The sequence below is a fragment of the Apis mellifera genome, linkage group LG8 (assembly GCF_003254395.2).
Source record: "Apis mellifera strain DH4 linkage group LG8, Amel_HAv3.1, whole genome shotgun sequence".
Taxonomy (NCBI): Eukaryota; Metazoa; Arthropoda; class Insecta; order Hymenoptera; family Apidae; genus Apis; species Apis mellifera.
In genome coordinates, this window is record NC_037645.1 from 300,718 (window position 1) to 319,712 (window position 18,995).

The following is an 18,995-nucleotide window of genomic DNA, read 5'->3' on the forward strand; positions in this document are numbered from 1 at the left end:
TATACAACGTGTACTATACAATAGTAGGTAAGAGAGAAGGAAGCAGGTCTAATGGAGGAATGCGTTGCTTGGCAACAGGACGCAATGATGCGATGCCATCTATCGATGATGCAGCATACTATATTAATACTAATTATAAAATGGTGAATAAATATAATTATATAAATAAATTTTTTCTAATCTATACAAAAAGTATTAAAAAAAAAGATTTAAGATTTTAAGAATTTGTAATAAATCGATGTAAAATCGATTTTAAATCTTTAAAATTTTGAATTTTTTTGTAACTAAAATAAACCCTATATAATACCCTATATATATATATATACATATTATTTATTAAAATATATTTATAAATATATTTATTATTAATGTAATGGTATATATGAATATTTTAATTTAATTTAATCTATAAAATCTTTCATTTTATCTTTTAATGAATTAATATATAGAATATAGAAAAAATTATTTATCTAATTGTATTTAAAATGTTATAGATACTTTTATATATGTATGTGTCTTCCAGTAATTTTCCATAATAACGAAAATATGTTCAGTTATTCTGCAGGTATAATAAAAGACTAGGATTACAATTTAGAGGATTAAATAATAATAGGATAATAGGATTAAAAATAAAAAAATATAACGGTACTTTTATTATTATTATATTTTTATTATTTGCAACATTTATAATAGAGAAAACATAAAATCTACCTGTCTAAATATATATAAATCTTTATATTTCAGAGCTGAAAAATAAATTAGTTTCAAAAAGTTATTTTAAGTAATTAGTTTATTTAAAATGGTCTAATAACATTTAACCTACTCTTCATATATTTACTTTATAGTTATTTTTATATCATTTATAGTTTTTAAAATAAAATTAGATTTTAATACTAATTATTGTTAATATGCAATTAAAATTAAAAAATAAAATTTATTTTATTTTATTACAAAATATGCGTATATGAAGCATTGCATTTTATAATAATTATATTTAAATATGCATATTGTAAAAATCAAAAATGTTGTATCTATATTTTTCACATTATTATAAAATTAAGACACTTCATTTAATTTTGAAAGAGAAATGATAAAAATATATTTAATTGATATATTAGATCTCATTTTTGGTTACATGTTATAAACAAATAATATAGATAAAAAATATAGATAAAAAAAATAATAGAAAGAGAAAAATAGAAACAGAATAGAATTAATTATTAGCACCATCTCTTAGATATTAAAGACATTTCTTTAAAGATAGAATAAGATAAAGCGAGAATTGAAGATAACGCCATTTTTTAAATAATTTTTTAAAAAATTTAAAAAAAAAACATTTTTTAAAAAATTCTAAAAAAAAAATGACATATAATTCTTGCTCTATTTTAGCTTTTTAAAGAATTATTTTTGTTATTTAAAAATTAAGCTTTATATAAATATATTGAAAGATGTAAATATATAAATATATATATATATCATAATTAACAGGTAGCTCTGATTATCGAGTTCTTTGCAAAAAACATTCTATTTTTTATTTTTTCTTTTTATATATAGCTAAAAACTGTGGCGAGTGGCTACTTATAAAGTAGAAGGTACTCAAATAAAATATTTCAAGTTTAATATATTTATATATATGTCTTTAACAGTATATATTTCAGTACATATTTCAAGGTAGCTTTTGTTAAATATTTTTCTGTCGATATTATCGATTTAAAATGAAATGAGATATCAAAAATTATATAATTAAATATAACGATAATCGATTATTTTTGACACAGTTATAATCGTAATCGATTTGTGTATTTAGATCAAATACTTATGTATTATAAAGTAATTGCAAAAAAATCAAATACTTTAATTAAATACAACAAAAATCAATATATATTGATATATAGGTAATTATGATATAGAATTTTCTTTTTCTTCTTTTTAATTAAATATTCCACCACTCGAAATATTTATTTAATTCAAAATCCTTCTGGAGAATTTATATTTTGATATTCAAATTAATATGTTTCTTACAATTAACAAAATCATTTATAAAAATGATACTATAATTGATTAAATCGATACTAATTCCTGTTTTAAATTATATATATACCTTCTTCATCACCTAGGCAATAAATAAACATGAAATGGAATCGATCTAATCATCCATAGTTGAATTATCATTCTCAACTTCTAGAATTGTTTGCAAAAATTGTAAGAAACAACTTGTTCAGCGATATGTCTGATTTAGCTAAAGATTTATTAATACAATATTATGGATTTGGTGCAGCATCGAGTGGCAAAAAGTTTCTCTCGATACATCGTAATATCGAAAGAGTAAAGAACGAAGACGAAAACCAGATTACTGAGCAACATTCTTTAATCAGCAATGATGAGAATGTGGCCAATAAAGAGTTTCAGGTATTCAAAATTGTATATTTTATCTTTATTTATTTATAAAATATTGATAATGCTGTTCCTTTTATTTTGATGAAATATTTTTCTGTATAATTTTTTATAAAATTGATAATCCATTCATCGATGAAAAATGGATTTATTTCATTTTTTATTTAATATGTATTATATTTATTATATATTCTAATATTTTTTTTTATTCTGGAGACATTTACAATATTTTAACTATAATTAATAATATATTTCTAAATATTATTTATTATAATACTATAATAAATTTTGGCTTTTACAACTTTAATTAAATTATCTTTTAAAACTAATAATCATTTATATATTCGAGAGATATAATCATTGTCTCTTATTTATTTTTTTAAATATATTATATATTTTAAATATGGATATATTGTGAAGATATTTCATAATCTTTAATACAATTTTCATAATAAAGAAAGATATTGAGGAGGATCGAAAACTTAGTATTGGAGACGATTTATATCCACAAACCTCACAAGTTTTAAATAATTTGGAAGATGCATATGACAATAATGAAAATTTTGACATAAGAGATATCGATTTTGGTCCGAATATTCTTTGTAGCACTGTCGAAAGTGCATCACCTAAACAATCATACGAACAATTGTCTGATGTACATTTACCCGAGCAATCAACAAATGATGTTTCTTCAAATTATATTAAAATAAATATCGAAGATCCAGGTATTAATATTTATATCAAGTATTAATATTCTCTATTTAACTTAAAAAAAATTATATCTTTTATTATTATCGTAGAAATAGAAATAAATGATGACGTAAAAGATGCAAAGAAAGATGAACTAAATTTGGAAAATATCGAAGAGACATTTTCTGACGATGTTTCAGAATATTCTTCCTTGTCACATAAAGAATCAAAAACATTTCTGAAGAGTAATACAAGTTTACTGTCAAACGAATCTATTTCATCGCCAGTAATGCCAAAAAAGGAACCTATTTACAATGACATGTTTGCAGATTTTTCAAATACAGATTTAAAACAATTTCCTATTGCGATATTAAACAATTTTTCACAATTAAGGGTAGCTTATTTTTTCAAGTAATTGCACTAAAATATTAGCAAAACAATTAGCATAAGCTTTTTTGATATAATTTTAAATTTTGAAATATTTCTATTATTTTTAGATGTTATATTTGTCGAATAATAATTTGATCGAAGTTCCTGATGAAATTTTCACTTATTTAAACTATCTACAGTGGTTAGATATCAGAAATAATCAAATTACTTTTTTGCCAGTTAGCATTAAATGGCATAGCTGCTTAGAAACAATTTTACTTCAAGGAAATAAAATGAAGGAATTACCATTGGAACTTTGTTAAGTTTAAATTATAAATTTTATTAATTATATTATTTTATTTTATTTACAATTTTTTTTTATATTTTAAATAATATATATTAATGATGTAATTTTATAATATTAATAATGAACATAATAATAATTAATGTAGTAATAGTAATAGCAAATTATTAATAGAGATAATAAGACTCAGAATTAAATTATATTCTAAATATAGATATTTGAGAATATAATAATATGATATATAATAATGTGATAAAGATAGCTATAAAATTAACTGTAATATATTATTTTAAATTAGATTAACGATATATTCATTTTTCTGAAAATAATTTATTATATAAAAAATTTAAAACATGAAATTACTTAATCTTGTTTTAGGCACCCTATCAAATCTAAAAAATCTTCAAGTAGCAGATAATCCACTTATCATGCCACCGCAAGATATTGTAGCTTCCGGTTGTGCTACCATTTTGGAATTCTTACGAATTGAATGGAATAAACTATATCCTGATGAATGGATAGAACCCAAAAAAAGTAAATAAGAGTTTAGTTTTGTAAGAGAATTTATATAAATAAATTTATAATTATTTAATATTTAAAAAAAGTAAATATTTTTGAGAAGAACATAGGAATTTATTGTAACTTTAAATTTTATTAAGTGATATAATTTATTGATTTTTTTTAAATATGTAATACACAATATACTTAAATGAATAATCAATAGTAAGTTGATTTAAGAAAAAATATAAGAAAAGATTTAATCTTTTTTAATTTATAATAGAAAATAAAATAAATTAAAAAAATGATTTAAATTTAAAATATTTTTATTTATTTTATTTCAGATAAAATTGAACCAAAATTATCGACAATTCTATGTTATCAATCTCCACGAAAAAATAAAAAGAAAATAACATCATTGAAGGATACCATATGTAATAAAAATATAGCTATAAGCGAAAAACGTAAATTATATAAGCCAAGTAGCAGGTACTACAATAAAAAATTAACATCTATGAATGATAATTATTCTTTAAAAAAAGAATTCAAAGAATCTTTTTTTGAATCTTATTTACAAAAAATAACCAACTTCAAAATCAATAAAAAATTAAAATATAATTATGAAAAGACAAAATACGATGATTTCAAAATTATAAATAGTTTTAACAATAAAGATAATTATATCGATGTAATGATAAATAATAAAATTTTACGTTTGATGGGCTCATCTCCAAGATCTTTGTATGTTAGAAAAAATGTAAAAATTTTGAAAACTTTTAGTAAATCAACAGAGAAAGAGTGTAGACAGATTAATAAAATGAAAACACCTGTTCTTGCGCAAAGAAAAAATATTTCATTCAAAAAAAATAATAAGAGATATATAAATAATAATATAGAAAATATTGAACATATTTTCGATATTGTTACTAATGATGGAAAGAAATTTAAATTAAATCCTATGAAATTAAACGATTCGAATTGGATACTTTCATATTTGGAAAATTATTTAGGGTTAAATAAATAGTTAGATTATGTATTAAAAAAATAAAAATAAAAACAAAGTATGTTATGAAAAATATAGAAATATAGAAATATAGAAATTAAATAATAAATTTGTTTAATATTATTATTTTACTCTAATTAATATCCTATTTTTTAATAATTTAAAAAATTAAGTTTAAGTTTCTATAATTTTATATGTATATATATTAGCATTTTTATGATTAATTTTGATTTTTAATTCATTTAGATGTGAAAATAAAGGTGCAAACATTATAATGGAACATCGATTATTATGGTTTTCCAAATTAAGAGATTTAATTGCTAAACAAACAGCAACAATCCAAAAAATAAAGTAAGATATGATATATTTTTTTCTTAACTTTAACAAATTTTAATAACTTATTATTATTATTTTTTAAATTTGCTATTATCTTATCACTTTAGAGATGAAAATTTTTTAAAAGAATGGAGGCGGGATAAAAGAAGTTATACCAAAGCTATGCAGAAAGCAATGAAGAGAAATGAAGGTATATATTATAAAATGAATGTTATTATTTTATTATTTTTATATTAAATAATATTTTTTTAATAGACGACATTCCATTTGACATTGATGTTGAAGATTATGCTTCTATATTCAAACAAAATTCTAAATTGGTGAGATAAGTTTTTTATTCTCTTTGTCTACAAAGTTTTACAAAAATTTTATTTAAAATCTTTTAATTTAAATTATAGAAAAAGTTAAAATCAAAAAAAAAAGACAAACAAAGATTTTCATCGCCTATGTAAGTAAAAATTTATATTTATACTTATATTCAAAAATATTTTATAATTTATAAGATAATAAAAATATTATATAAAATTAAATAATATAATATATAAAAACTTTGCAGAGATATTAACAAGAAAATTAACGAACTGTTAGAATCCTTAAATAAACTCGAAATAAATACTACGAATGAAATAAGTCCTAGAACTAAACAGAACTTGTATAAAAATAAAATAGAAAAGGTACTTAGATTACTTTTTTATACTAAAATTTTAGTAATCATTATAGGAGAAAAATATATTCTTATTAAATGGTGATTGAATCTCATGCATTTTCTTTGAAATTTCAGATATTACAATTTCAAAATGAAATTCAAAATTTGCGAAAATACAATGAAGTCAATGTACCATATAAAGTATCATCGCAAAATTAAGCAAAATTTGCAATGATATCAATACCGATATCTTTCTGATTACACCAGGAGTATCAGTCTTGACATGTTTATTTAAATAAATCAATAGTAATCACATATCGTTTCAATAATATTAATTACACATTCAGTACTTAATACACGACGAGATAACTGGAAATATTATTGTACGCACATCGTTTCTTTTTATTGTTAAAAGTATCAAAAAGAGAAAACACGTATTAAAAAAGTTGTCTATTATAAAAAAGTTATGCATTCGAAAAATAATTTGTATTAAATATAGAATATTTATGTAAGAATGTGCATTAACATATTTTGTGTGACAAAAAAATATATATAATTAATAAATCATAATATAACTATATATAAAAATAAAAAAAAGAAAGTAACAAAATATATAAAACATTTTTACTTTCCAGCCTTCCCGTCTACACAACCCTTTTTTTCTTTGTTGTTTTTTGATGTAAGATCGTCGCAAAAATATATAGCGAATATAAAAATTCTACAAATTGGATAATCCGAATTAAAATAGATTTGATAATTACGAGAACAATTTTCATGTTCGAAACTTTTCTTTTCTTTCTTGTACATGGCACTGAATATATGATTCATTCCATATTTAAAGTCGAAAAAATGACACTCTTAGTCCATGATACAATTGTTTTGTAGTAGTACTGTGATCAATAGTAATTATAAGGCAAATATCTAAGATCTTTATATTTATTTAAATTTTTTTTCGCGTTATGTATCTATTTGTAAATTTACCTTATTCGGTAATTACTTTCTATCTTGACTCTGTACATTTGATACATTGACGCATACAATGCGGTACGAACAACTAGCTTGTTACTTTATAACTAATAATGTAAAGACTTAACCATTATTATTAATTGTTAGTGTTGAATACACATTATCTGTTTTCTTCTGAATATAAATAATTTTTGTGTATTTATAAATGAATCGATTATTTGCAATAGAATAGAAACTTATTATCATTAATAAAGTAAGCAACAATATAAAACATAACATGTACGTTTCGAATGTTCCTGTGATAAAATTAGATTAGTAAATAATTAGTTATTTTCGGACGTGTGAGCACTAATGAAATAATCAACATTTTCTAAACAATTCTATATATATATCACACGTTTCGTGGCACACATACACACGTATTATATAATACGATTGTAGAGCCAATTAGGAATCATTAATTATACCGACATCCATATAAACAAGAATAACATTAATTAGGATGGATATATTAAACATAAAAAGGCCTCGCAATAGGCATATTAAATATTAATTATGTACATACTTCGAAGAGAACATTTTGTAATTGGGCAGTACAATACCTATAGATTAGGTGATTTTCTTAGAAACGCGAATCCAATGTTAAAACTAGTTTTATTTTTTTTTATAACGTTTCAGTAAAAGCGAACCGATCGAAGTTTTTCTATCTTTGACTCACAGTTTTTTCTCCATTTGCGTATGTAGTTTTTATAAGAAAATATTTTTCAATGGATTAAAAAGCTTCGATTAATTCATTAATTGAACACACATACTGGTATTTTCTTTTTTTTCATCGTACATCATTCATCACGTATATACATTCTTTAAACTTTAAAAAAAATTTCCTATGAATATACAAGCATACTGGATATACTGAAATCTCATAGCGATGTACAACATAAATATAAAATTAACATATTCTTCTTTACTATTTGTTTCTTATTTAAAGTTTACTATTGCACGTTTTACACTTTCTTTTTCATATTCTCCCCACTCAATACAACATATATTTTGTTGTATATACATTGCATATTAAACACATTTGGATGAGTTTTCTTTTGTTTACGGTTTAAAAAGACAGATATCTCGTAACACAATTTTCAAAAAAGAATTACGAGTTACTAAAAGTTGCATAATATAAAATCTGTCTGTATTATTCTCTTCCATTCCTAAGAATGTATTTTTATCGAATTCTGTCCGTTGTACGAAAACTCACAAATAAAGACAGAAAGCTTTTCCAGATTGTTAGATAGTAATAAATAGATTTCTACGTTATTCGAAACTTTGTTTCAAAATTGTAGAATCTTTCTTCGAAGATGGTCCAAGCAGATACACTTTATTCACAAATATCACTGGTGTACTCACTCTTTGTTAGAAACTTCTACACATAGTTTTAATTCCGGGATGTTCTTCGTGTGCTGGATTTAAATCAACGAAGCCGAGTTTACTATAAAATTCATGAGATTCTTTGTCAGTGCATGACATTGTTGTATGCACACCAAACGAACCTAAATAAATTTTTTTTTATAAAATATATTATTCTATAAATAATAATATATAAAATTATATAAAAAATTATTTACCATTTGCTCTTAGAGCTGCAAGAATACAAGTAATTAATCTTTTAGGGACAGATTGGTCTGTTACACTTGGTAATACAGCGCATAATAATTTCGATGGATGTTGTCTACATAATTGATCAGACACATCCGGAACAAATGAATGAAAATAACGTATGGCATCCTAGATTTTAACATTAAATTAAATAGATTAAATAGATTATTAATTAATAGATAAATGATATTTAAATAATTAAATTATAAGAAAATACCTGAACATTTTGTGACAAGTCATTGATATTGTCATCTAAAGGATATTTCATTCGCAACTCAGGAATCCAAGAAACTGCTAATTTTTGATAATAGGACTTTACATTTAAGGCAGCCAATGCATAACCTACTATTCCACTCTCATCTTCAACTACCATACACAGCTCTGGACTTAAAGTTAGGAAACCTCCAACTAATCTGTTATCAAAATTCAATATTTATAATTCTGTATTTAAAAAAATATTATTAATATAATAAAAATATTGTTTTTACCGATCTGCAATGGCAGAAGACGTTACACAATTGCAAATTTTATTGCACACAGCATAAACTGCATCTTCGTCACTTGCTAAATAAGGCCTAATTGTATAGATTTTACTACTGGGCACTTCTGGTGCTTTATAAACAAATAAGTCATTTCCACTGTCTACTGGAATTAATCTCTGTAAAATAAAATTAATATTAATTTTCTTTATCCTTTTTTTTTATTAATGTAATTGTAATTTCTTTTAATATTTTTATATTAATTTTTTTTATTAAATGTACCTGTAGATCAGCCGTAAGTCCACCACGGAATACCCATGGTTCTTGATCTCCACTCATAAAAGTTTCTTTCCAGCCATTCGAGAACCCTATCCCAAGACACAAGTCTTAATAAAGTAAAATACGAAACATTGTGTACGCGCGATTATGCAATTTTTTTTTTAAATTTATGAAATGGCCTCCACTGCTCTGAATACTAATTTTGCTTAAAATTTGTAACATGCATATAATAAATTTCGATCAATGGTATTCTAAATTTCCTTAAAATAAAATTAATATTGTTTATTATATCATTATATTATTTAAAAATTCAAAGGAATTATATTTGCGAAATAAAGAAATCCATTAATCGAATACAAAAACTACGGTGCACCATTTCATTAACGAATGAAATCATATATAACTTAATCATGTTTAAATTGATTATTTATATATTCACTGAACAATTTTTAAATAAAAAAAGAAAAAACTCATGAGGTATTTTGGGAAACGAATGTCATTGTAGGAAGATTAATTTTTCAACTACAGAAGATCATATGTATATATACATGTTAAAGTTTAAACCAATTATGACTAGAGTAAAATATAATAATAAAGGAAAAATTGAAAATTGAAGAATGTTGCACCAAAGTTCGCGCAATGACAAATTCCTGAGATAAAGGAAAAGGAAATGGGATTAGGAAAATGGTAATCCAGTTTGCCAAAATGCGCCTGAAATAAAACTCCTATTACTCCTGAAAAGAAGCAGTTTCTGGAACTAAAAGAAATTAGTACAGGCAAGTTGGCAAAAGGAGGATATATCCCTGGTCATTCACAATTTACAAAAGATGCCTTTCATAAACACAATAAAAATTTTTTTAATGAATTATAGCGAATTTTATAAAAAAATAAATATCTTTAAAAATTCTAAAAAATAAAATAGAAGCACAGAAGATACAACTTTGGTTGATTGTGTTTAACCAGTATAACTCTCAGGAAAAGCTCTCAACATTTTATGAAATTCTTCTAACTTCGCCAATTTTGTAGAAATTTTAGATGGACTTACTTCACATGCAAAAATTATTATCATAAAATTTTCCGAAAAAGTTATTTTTGCAAAAAAAAAATGAAATTTGCATTAATATAATTTTAAAATATATTTAATATGAATATATCAATGAATTAAAGTGCAATTACAGATAAAAATGCCGAAAATAAAATAAAAATCGAACAATATTAGCAAAAAAATATTTTATAATAAAAGAAAAAAACTTTAATAAATATTTTGTGTGAATTTTTGCAAAATAAAAAAGTATGTCCATCACGTATCAAACTACGTTAAATACTACAAATATTTGTGTTGAATACATATAGATTCTTCAAGGCATCAGAAGGCTGCTTCTACGCGCAAATCTCTTGCTTATATTAATTATAATATTCTTTTACAAAGCTTCAAACGCGAATTGAAATTCTGCTATAATTTTCACCGGTTTGAAGCTTTGCTAGTCGCGCGCTTTTTGTTGGATTACTCAGACTGGTGAATCGCATACATGTGTAGCTTCCCTGGGTAAACGTTGTCATCGTCGACGGGAATCTGCCAAACGCTATCAACAAGACAAAAAACACAGAAACGCACGTTAGTCAGTGAATTAAAGCTGAATTGTTCCTCATACACTTATATTGCTGACAGAAATTATTGGCTGCAAGTATTATGTTTATCTTTTGAAAAATATATCTTATCATGTTGAAATATATAAATTATGAACTTGTGAAGAATGAAGGCAACAAATAAATTTCTGCCAAACATTATCTGTGAAAGAAAGTCAGCCAATATGTTAATAGCTGGCACAAGGTTATTTAAAACATGGTATTTGTTCGGGTCCACATAGATGCTGTTAAATAGTTTCCCAGAAAGTGTTTGCTATGAAAAATCTTTTCGCCGAATATTATGCTAGAAAGTCACATCAATTTTTTGTTTTCATTATTTATTTTATTATGATAAAAAAAAATAAGACTTATATAATATTTAAATCACGAATATGAAAATTATATAAAATTAAAGAAGAAATGAGAAATGTGACATTCTTTATTTGCTAATAGATGTATAAATAGGAAGCCGTTAGTCGATAAATAAGAAAATTATTTTATAAAAAGTTAGATGTAATTAAAAATAAAGAAATTTATTTTAATTACTAAATATAGGATAGCTAAAGTTTGTGTTCTAGTTTCTATATAAATATAAAAAATTATTTGGTGTAATTATATATAAATACAATTATGATTTTATATTTTTAGAAAATGAATGAATCAAATATATAACAAGAATAAGTTTAAGTTATATTTTGATTTTGCTCTGATTTTGACTCACGGCAACCCTGTTTGTTTGTTTACGCGCGCCATATAATACATTTGATTCTAAAGCGCAGAAACAAATGTATAAATGCAATTTCATAGATATGCGATCCATGAAATATTTCGATTCCAATTATTACTGATGCATTTTGATTATTTAAAAAGTAATAAAATTATTGAGATAATTTTTAAAAGAAATTATTGAATTTGTAAAACTGATTTCTTTCTCAATTTTTTCAATTTGTATATATATATAATTATTATTTTATTTAATATATTTAATATTTTACAAAATCGTTGTATTCGTATAATAATATTCTTGGAATATTTCTTTTTAAGTAAAAATGATAAAATTCATCTTATTAAGCGGTATTATTTAATAAGTTTAATATATTTTTAAATATATTAAAAATATAAATAAATTTATTTTCTTTTTTAAATTAATAAAACATCAGTAATTTATGAAATCAACTAATATTTTTTGCATGTTTTGTATAAATTATGTCATTTTACAAGGAAGTGCAATATAATATAATATAATCAATTTAAAAATATATAGAAAATATTTTTAAGTAATAAGTTTGGAAAAATATATGAGAAATAAAATGTATAAAAGATATTTTTGTATTTAGTATTAGTTATTAGTATAGTATTAAAAGATATTTTGAAATTTATATATTTCAAACTTCTACAAAATTATAAACATTAATTAATTAACTGTAAAAATTATAATTTAATTTATGAAGAAAAAAATACATCTTTCTTGTAAAAAGACAAAATGAGTGAGTTAAAAAGACGGATAGAGCATTACACTTACCAATACTCGAGACACTTTTGTTCTGAAATATAAGTATAGGTAATAAATTATAGTACTTTTGAGAAAAATTAATAACAGCACTCATCTGTAGCATAACAAATACAACTATCTATTCATTGTAATATAATATGAAAATTAAAAAAAAAATAAAGCATAATAATATTTTATATGATTTATAATTATATATTGCAGTATAAGTAATTTTTCTTTGTACTAATTTTAATCATTGTACCAGCATACTAGCATTTTGAATTAACTTTCTTCATACATTATAATATTACTACTTCTAAAAATACAATTACATTTAAAAAATGAATAATATTCGGATTTAAAAATTGCATTTTAATTGAAATATTTTTAATATTATTTTTACTTAATTTAAAAAATTCTTTTAATTTCTTTTTTTTTTTTAACAAAATCTAATAATGTAATGATAACTATATTTATTTTATTATAAAAATAAAATGTAACTTACCCAACCATTTCACATAACTGTTTAAGAGAGACACGACTCCTCGCATGTCCCACACATACGAATATAGATCATATAACAACTCACGATTATTACAGTGCGTAAGTCTCTGAAATAATCTATTTACAGCATTGCACATATCATTTAACTTAGCTGCCCGTGTATGCCATTCTTCGATCTAAAATTTTATAATTTGTTATGTATATATATTTAAATTATAGTATATTGATAAAAAAATTACATACATCAGATTCAGATGCAGTTTGATCCTCTTTTGATTTTCTCATGACGACGTGAGCATTACTTTTTAACCAATTAAACTCTTGCAATAATTGAATACCTTGACCACCATGTTCAAATGGCAAATAAAAAAGATCACATAAAAGTGATAGATCTTCTTGCGTCAATCGCTTATCGACATCAATCAAATCCTGTGATTCTTGATCTATATTATCGCCGTTGTCATGATTTTCGTTATCATTTTCAACAATCATTTGAGTACCATTTACAACAGGAGAGGTGCTATCTACTTCTACTTGCATACTACCAGATGCTTCACTACACGTCTGTATAAAAAATTTCATAAATTTCAAAAATTTCTATGCTATGATATTTAAAAAGACTTACAGAAGTATTTTCTACCATAACATCATCCTCTGTTTGAATTTTAACTGCATGTGCTGGGGAATTATTAGGTGTTGTGTTACAATCCATTGGTTCCATGGATGATAAAGTATTTGAATTTGGTACATTTTCCACAATAGTAGAAATTGATGGAATAATGGGTTCACTAACAACAGTTGTTTCAGATACTAAAGAATTCATAACAGGACCAGTGGGAGGTGGCACATAATTATCAGTGGTTGTTACATTTGAGCAAACTTCAGCCAATGCTTGAAGATGATTTGAATTATTTACTGGAGTAGGCGTTGCGGGGACGGTAGTAGTAGTCGTCGTTGATGTGAGACTCATACATGTATTCACAGAGGGAATTATTGGGATTGGTATTGTTGGAGCAACGCATGGTTGTGGTTTTGCTATAACACCCCATGCGTTTCGTTTTTTGTTAAATTCCACTAACCAATCGTTAATGGCATTTTTCAAAGCATGTCGAGGATGATATATATTCGGAGACATTGTTGAAGGAACATCTTCACCAAGCATTCCATCTTCCGTTTCAGTCTCTAATTTTATATCAGCTGATACAGTATCATCTACAAAACATATAATAAGATATCATAAAATAATACAAATTTAATACATTTTTTAATCAAAAACAATTGATATTTACTTAAGCTTAAATCTCTTTTGCCATCAACATTACATCTACTCCATTGAGCTAATGTGTGAATTGCTATAAAATTTGCTCCATATTCACAATTAGGATTAGTTAAAACACCTCTCAGTTTAGGTATTAAATCAGGAGATCTACCAGAATATGGTCCTAAGAATACACGTTTTTGATCATAATCATTAGCATGTAAATTATCCCATATAACTGGTGGCCTTCTCAAAACTTCTGTAATTTCTTCAATAGACTCAACAGTTAGAAGTCTAGATATTACTTTAGGACCAGTCCACATTATATCAATTTCTTGGGCCAATTTACTACCAAGTGTATTTAAATATTCTGATGATGCTACATTTGGCATTGCTCTAGTTGCACAATATTGTGTTGGACATAATAGAAATCTGGGTTGACCAAGATGATGGAAAATATCATTTGTAACAGAAACCTATAAAAAGATTATTTAAATTAATTAGAAATATTTATATATATTTTATAATTAATTTTTAATTTTAGTTTTCTTAATATATACTTGTGCATGAGCAAAAGATTGAAATACTTCCTTATCTGCTTCACTCATTTCTGGTTCTATATCGTCAAATAATAATGCAAATGCAGTACATCCAAATTGGCTAACTTGTTCTAATTTCCTTTTTAATACAGTAACTTCTTTTACACTTGAATATGTGATATCCAAGCCTGGTGATAATGCATAATAAAATGTAATGCCGCATTCTCTTGCAGCTGTTATTAATCCTGTTAAATGTTCAGCTTCTTCTACTGTATATAAATCTCTCCAATATGCACGATGCTTATAATCATCTTTTGGAGCATATAAATACGAATCCATTCCCCATTTTTTTAATCTGAAAATTAATAAATGAAAAGACTTGAAATAATATTTTATTTATATTTTAAAAATTGAAAAAAAAACTGATTTAATATATTTACTTTTGAAATAAATCCTTTCTTTGTTCTGTAGTCCAAGGTCGCCCATAAAATCCTGAAATATCAAAAAATATATTTTATTCAAACAATAAGAACCACTGTAATGAATAACGCATTCCAATCATTCCCCCTCCTATGCAAAGTCAAACGGTGACTACAAATACGTATTACATAGAATAGAACAGCCGTTTATGTACCTTCGACAACACCGCAAATAAAATTGTCGTTTTTCGTATTTATATTTGCGGCCCCATTTGTCTCCGCCATTGCGGATCACAAGAGGCACAATTATTAGTATAGAACTACAAAAATGGCTATGGTAGTAGTCCGATGCAAAATGCTCTCGTTTCTTGAAAGAACGGAAAAAGTAATTGTTGCAAATACTATCTTCTTTGCAACACAATTTTGTTCCACGAACGTCACGAGAGCATTACTCGTTTTCTTCAGGAGAAAAAAAGTCTATTCGGAATGATACAATTCCAATATAATAAAAACTCCGTCTCTAGTATTTCTGACAGACTGCACCCGCTGTCTGATCGATACTAAACGATTTCTCGATCCATCGACTATACGCAGAACGATTAACGGAAAGCTCTGTTGGACAGTGGCGACATCTGAAACTTAAATGAAGAATACGTGTTCGAACGTGCAAAACCTTCGTCTATATTCTTTATGAAATTTTGTATTTATTTGAAGAATATTATCAGTTTTATTTGTGTATTTTTGTTTGTGTATTCAAAGTTATTGCAATCTTTGAGTATATGTGATAATAAGATAATCGATAATAACAAAATATAATTTTGTTCATTTTTTTACGCGATAAAAGCATTCTTTATTCTTACTTGTAAGTAATTCTAAATTAAACTTAGAAAATGATTTATTATTATTCATAATAAATATTTACTTTAAAGAAAACATTTCTAAAATAATAGAGATTATAAATCGCAATCAGATTATATGTATTTATTAATTAAGTTAATATATTCCTTATAAATGGAAAATTTAAAAGAATTTAAAATAAAAAGAACATAAAAAAGTTTGAGCGAATACGAAAAGATGTCGCAACAGATACTTCATATTATGGTGATCGAACTTTGAAAAAATCTGTACGATTTCAAAATTAAGAAAGACATATATCAAAATAAGGTAAGCAATATGAAAATTGTATTTTTCTTTGGATTTCACATTTTTATTTTTTAATGATCTCTTACTTTTTTATTAAGTTATTAAATTATGATAAAATTTTAATTGTTAAAAAAGGAAAAAAATTATAAAAATGGCAAAGATCTTATATATTTCATAATTTTATGTAAAGAAATCAGCTTATATTTAAAATAATTAATACATATTATTATAAATAATATACTATGGTGTTTCAGTTTTTGTATAGGTAAAATTTATATTTGTTCTCACTTTTTATCTATATGAAACATAAATTCACTAGTGAAAACATAAGAATATTTTTGCATTAATCAAACTTACAAAAGAACGTATGAAATTTCTCCTATATATTCATTCTGGTTTTATCAGTGGCATCGATTAAACGTAGTCAAGGTATATGTGATTTCGGTATCGTATAACTTTAGTGTTAGTGCTGCAGGAAACTCCACATAAAGCATAGTCCTGCAATACACGCAACGAATGTTCAACAAATAATAATATCATAAATAGAAATATTCTTAAAAAAATTAATTGTAAAAATATAATTATGAAAACATATATTTTCTCATTGTTGCTATTTAATTTGCATTTAATAGTAATGATTTCTAATGTTATTTAAATGGGCTACTAAATATTAATTAAAACCAAATTTTAAGTACATATATATTTATAGAAAAAAGTAGAAAACAGATTAGTATAATGATTATAAATATTCAAATTCTTTTTGATATTGTATATATTTTTATATATGCCGAAATGATACATGCGCTGTTCGATATTTTTTTAATCAGTTTCTCGAGTCTTTATCGAATGTAATCATTTGAAAATTTGTTTCAAAACAAAGCATAAGTTAGAAAAATATACGAATATTTATTTTCCTAGAATTATAAACAAAATGTGACAATTTTTATATGTATAAAAATTGAATTTTTATGTTTCTCTGATAAGAAAATATAATTTCTACAATAAATCAAAATATTCGATAAATTTCTAATGAATTGCGTGTCAAAGAATTACAAAAAATATTTGATAGAAGTATTCATATCGACATTCTAACCGTGGAAAAAAATATCAAATGGCAAGAAGGGACAAATGCGATTCCGTCCGAAAAATGGTATGTAATATATAGGTATATGTAGGTTAGCGCATGCGCGTTACGTTGAAATGGAAGGGTCGACGAATCGTTTACCGCAAACACCGCGAGGAGGCGCGATGATCGTACTCCTCTAAAGAGGGGTGTAGTTTTTTTTCGAACAAATGGTGGGGGTGTCGAAGGGGCGGGTATGGCCCGTGGTCGTAACGACGGAGCCGTATCAGTGTGAGGCCGGCTATCAGCCGCCTAACATCGAGGTCGGGGTTACGCTTGTATACGTAACACGGCTGCCGCAGGCACCCACACACACACACACATATACTTGCATATACCCGTGCACGGATTCTCGCGGATTCTCTTGTCGTGGGCTAGGCGAGCAGAGGGATCTGCGAACTGTTCACGCGGGGAATCCTTTTCGGATGCTGTCAACGACGGGTGGGCAGCCTTTCTCAATGCAGTATGCGTCATAATCGATAAGGGCAGAAGCGGGGCGCGTGTATGGGATCGTCTTAAAGGAAACCGTCGCGCCCTTTGTCGAAATGAATGAAAGTCGCGAGAGAGGAACGGAAAGAAAGAGAGGGAGAGAAAGGGAAAGAGAGTGTGCGATTGGGCGAGGTGAGTGCGAGGATGTGTGGAAGGGAAGGAGAGACAGGGAAGCGTAAGGGAATCGTAGGTGTCGAGGTTAAGGGAAATCGTGACTAAAGGACGACGAGGGGTGGGGGGATAAGACGAAGTTCGCGCGCGCGTGTGTCTCGTAACAGACGAAAAAAAAAAAAAGAAAAAAACAATCATACAGTACAACGACACAACCTAAACATCGTGGACATCGGGATTGCTCGTAATTCTTCGTAACGAGTTCTCTTTTCGTTTGACTGTCGCAGAGAAGGATCAACGGTGCGCCATACGTCGAAACGAACAACCGGCCCCCGGAAGAGTGGAGTGTGGACAACGTAAAAAAAGTGTAGACAGGACGATTTAAAAGGAAAGAGAGAGACACAGAGATAAAGAAACGAAGGGAAAACAAATAAGAGAAAAAGAGAGAGAAAAGAACCTGATGGTATGATCGTGGGTAAGAGAGCTGCGTAACGTAAACGGGTCATGCGAGTAAGCCGTGTTATCGGTGTTCCGTGCTTCTAGGGGCAAGTATCGAGAAGCGGTGAGTGCGGTATCGAGAGTAATTAAGCAGTCGCGGGATTATTCGGTAATAATGGCTGATCGCGATTGACAGAGGGAGACAGGGCAAGTGTGTGCGCGGCCACTGGTGTACA

The 18,995-nt window shown here is 25.8% G+C and overlaps 2 protein-coding genes across 4 annotated transcripts; one reads left to right on the plus strand and one right to left on the minus strand.

Annotated features, from left to right (window-relative positions):
- Nucleotides 1–59: 59 nt before the first annotated feature.
- On the plus strand, nucleotides 60–7,106 carry LOC726915 (leucine-rich repeat and death domain-containing protein 1). The gene is made up of 13 exons (XM_001122632.4): nucleotides 60–143; nucleotides 2,161–2,409; nucleotides 2,852–3,119; nucleotides 3,195–3,478; nucleotides 3,582–3,771; nucleotides 4,136–4,291; nucleotides 4,600–4,744; nucleotides 5,505–5,609; nucleotides 5,702–5,784; nucleotides 5,850–5,914; nucleotides 5,993–6,042; nucleotides 6,151–6,268; nucleotides 6,376–7,106. Exons 1-13 carry the CDS (start codon nucleotides 60–62, stop codon nucleotides 6,457–6,459), a joined length of 1,881 nt encoding a protein of 626 aa, XP_001122632.3. The 3' UTR covers nucleotides 6,460–7,106.
- On the minus strand, nucleotides 7,025–16,020 carry LOC411905 (protein O-GlcNAcase). Of its 3 annotated transcripts, none has more exons than XM_006557269.3 (13): nucleotides 15,671–16,020; nucleotides 15,477–15,528; nucleotides 15,058–15,391; nucleotides 14,529–14,973; nucleotides 13,880–14,451; nucleotides 13,483–13,803; nucleotides 13,241–13,415; nucleotides 11,147–11,200; nucleotides 9,621–9,706; nucleotides 9,348–9,517; nucleotides 9,077–9,272; nucleotides 8,829–8,988; nucleotides 7,025–8,753 (listed from the first exon to the last, which is right to left on the minus strand). In XM_006557269.3, exons 1-13 carry the CDS (start codon nucleotides 15,738–15,740, stop codon nucleotides 8,617–8,619), a joined length of 2,772 nt encoding a protein of 923 aa, XP_006557332.1. In that variant the 5' UTR covers nucleotides 15,741–16,020; the 3' UTR covers nucleotides 7,025–8,616. The 3 variants fall into 3 exon arrangements, with proteins under 3 accessions (XP_006557332.1, XP_395374.2, XP_006557333.1); XM_395374.7 differs by having other exon boundaries at nucleotides 13,865–14,451; XM_006557270.3 differs by lacking the exon at nucleotides 11,147–11,200 and having other exon boundaries at nucleotides 13,865–14,451.
- Nucleotides 16,021–18,995: the final 2,975 nt, after the last annotated feature.

Excerpts from the sequence above, each read along its gene's own strand:
- LOC726915 (XM_001122632.4), top strand. The coding sequence starts at position 60 with ATGCGTTGCTTGGCAACAGGACGCAATGATGCGATGCCATCTATCGAT. Across the intron at positions 4,292-4,599 it reads ATGGATAGAACCCAAAAAAA|ATAAAATTGAACCAAAATTA; the intron begins GTAAATAAGAGT and ends ATTTTATTTCAG. Across the intron at positions 4,745-5,504 it reads TTATATAAGCCAAGTAGCAG|ATGTGAAAATAAAGGTGCAA; the intron begins GTACTACAATAA and ends TAATTCATTTAG.
- LOC411905 (XM_395374.7), bottom strand. The coding sequence starts at position 15,740 with ATGGCGGAGACAAATGGGGCCGCAAATATAAATACGAAAAACGACAAT. Across the intron at positions 15,529-15,670 it reads TATTTGCGGTGTTGTCGAAG|GATTTTATGGGCGACCTTGG; the intron begins GTACATAAACGG and ends TTGATATTTCAG. Across the intron at positions 13,416-13,482 it reads AAACTGCATCTGAATCTGAT|ATCGAAGAATGGCATACACG; the intron begins GTATGTAATTTT and ends ATAAAATTTTAG.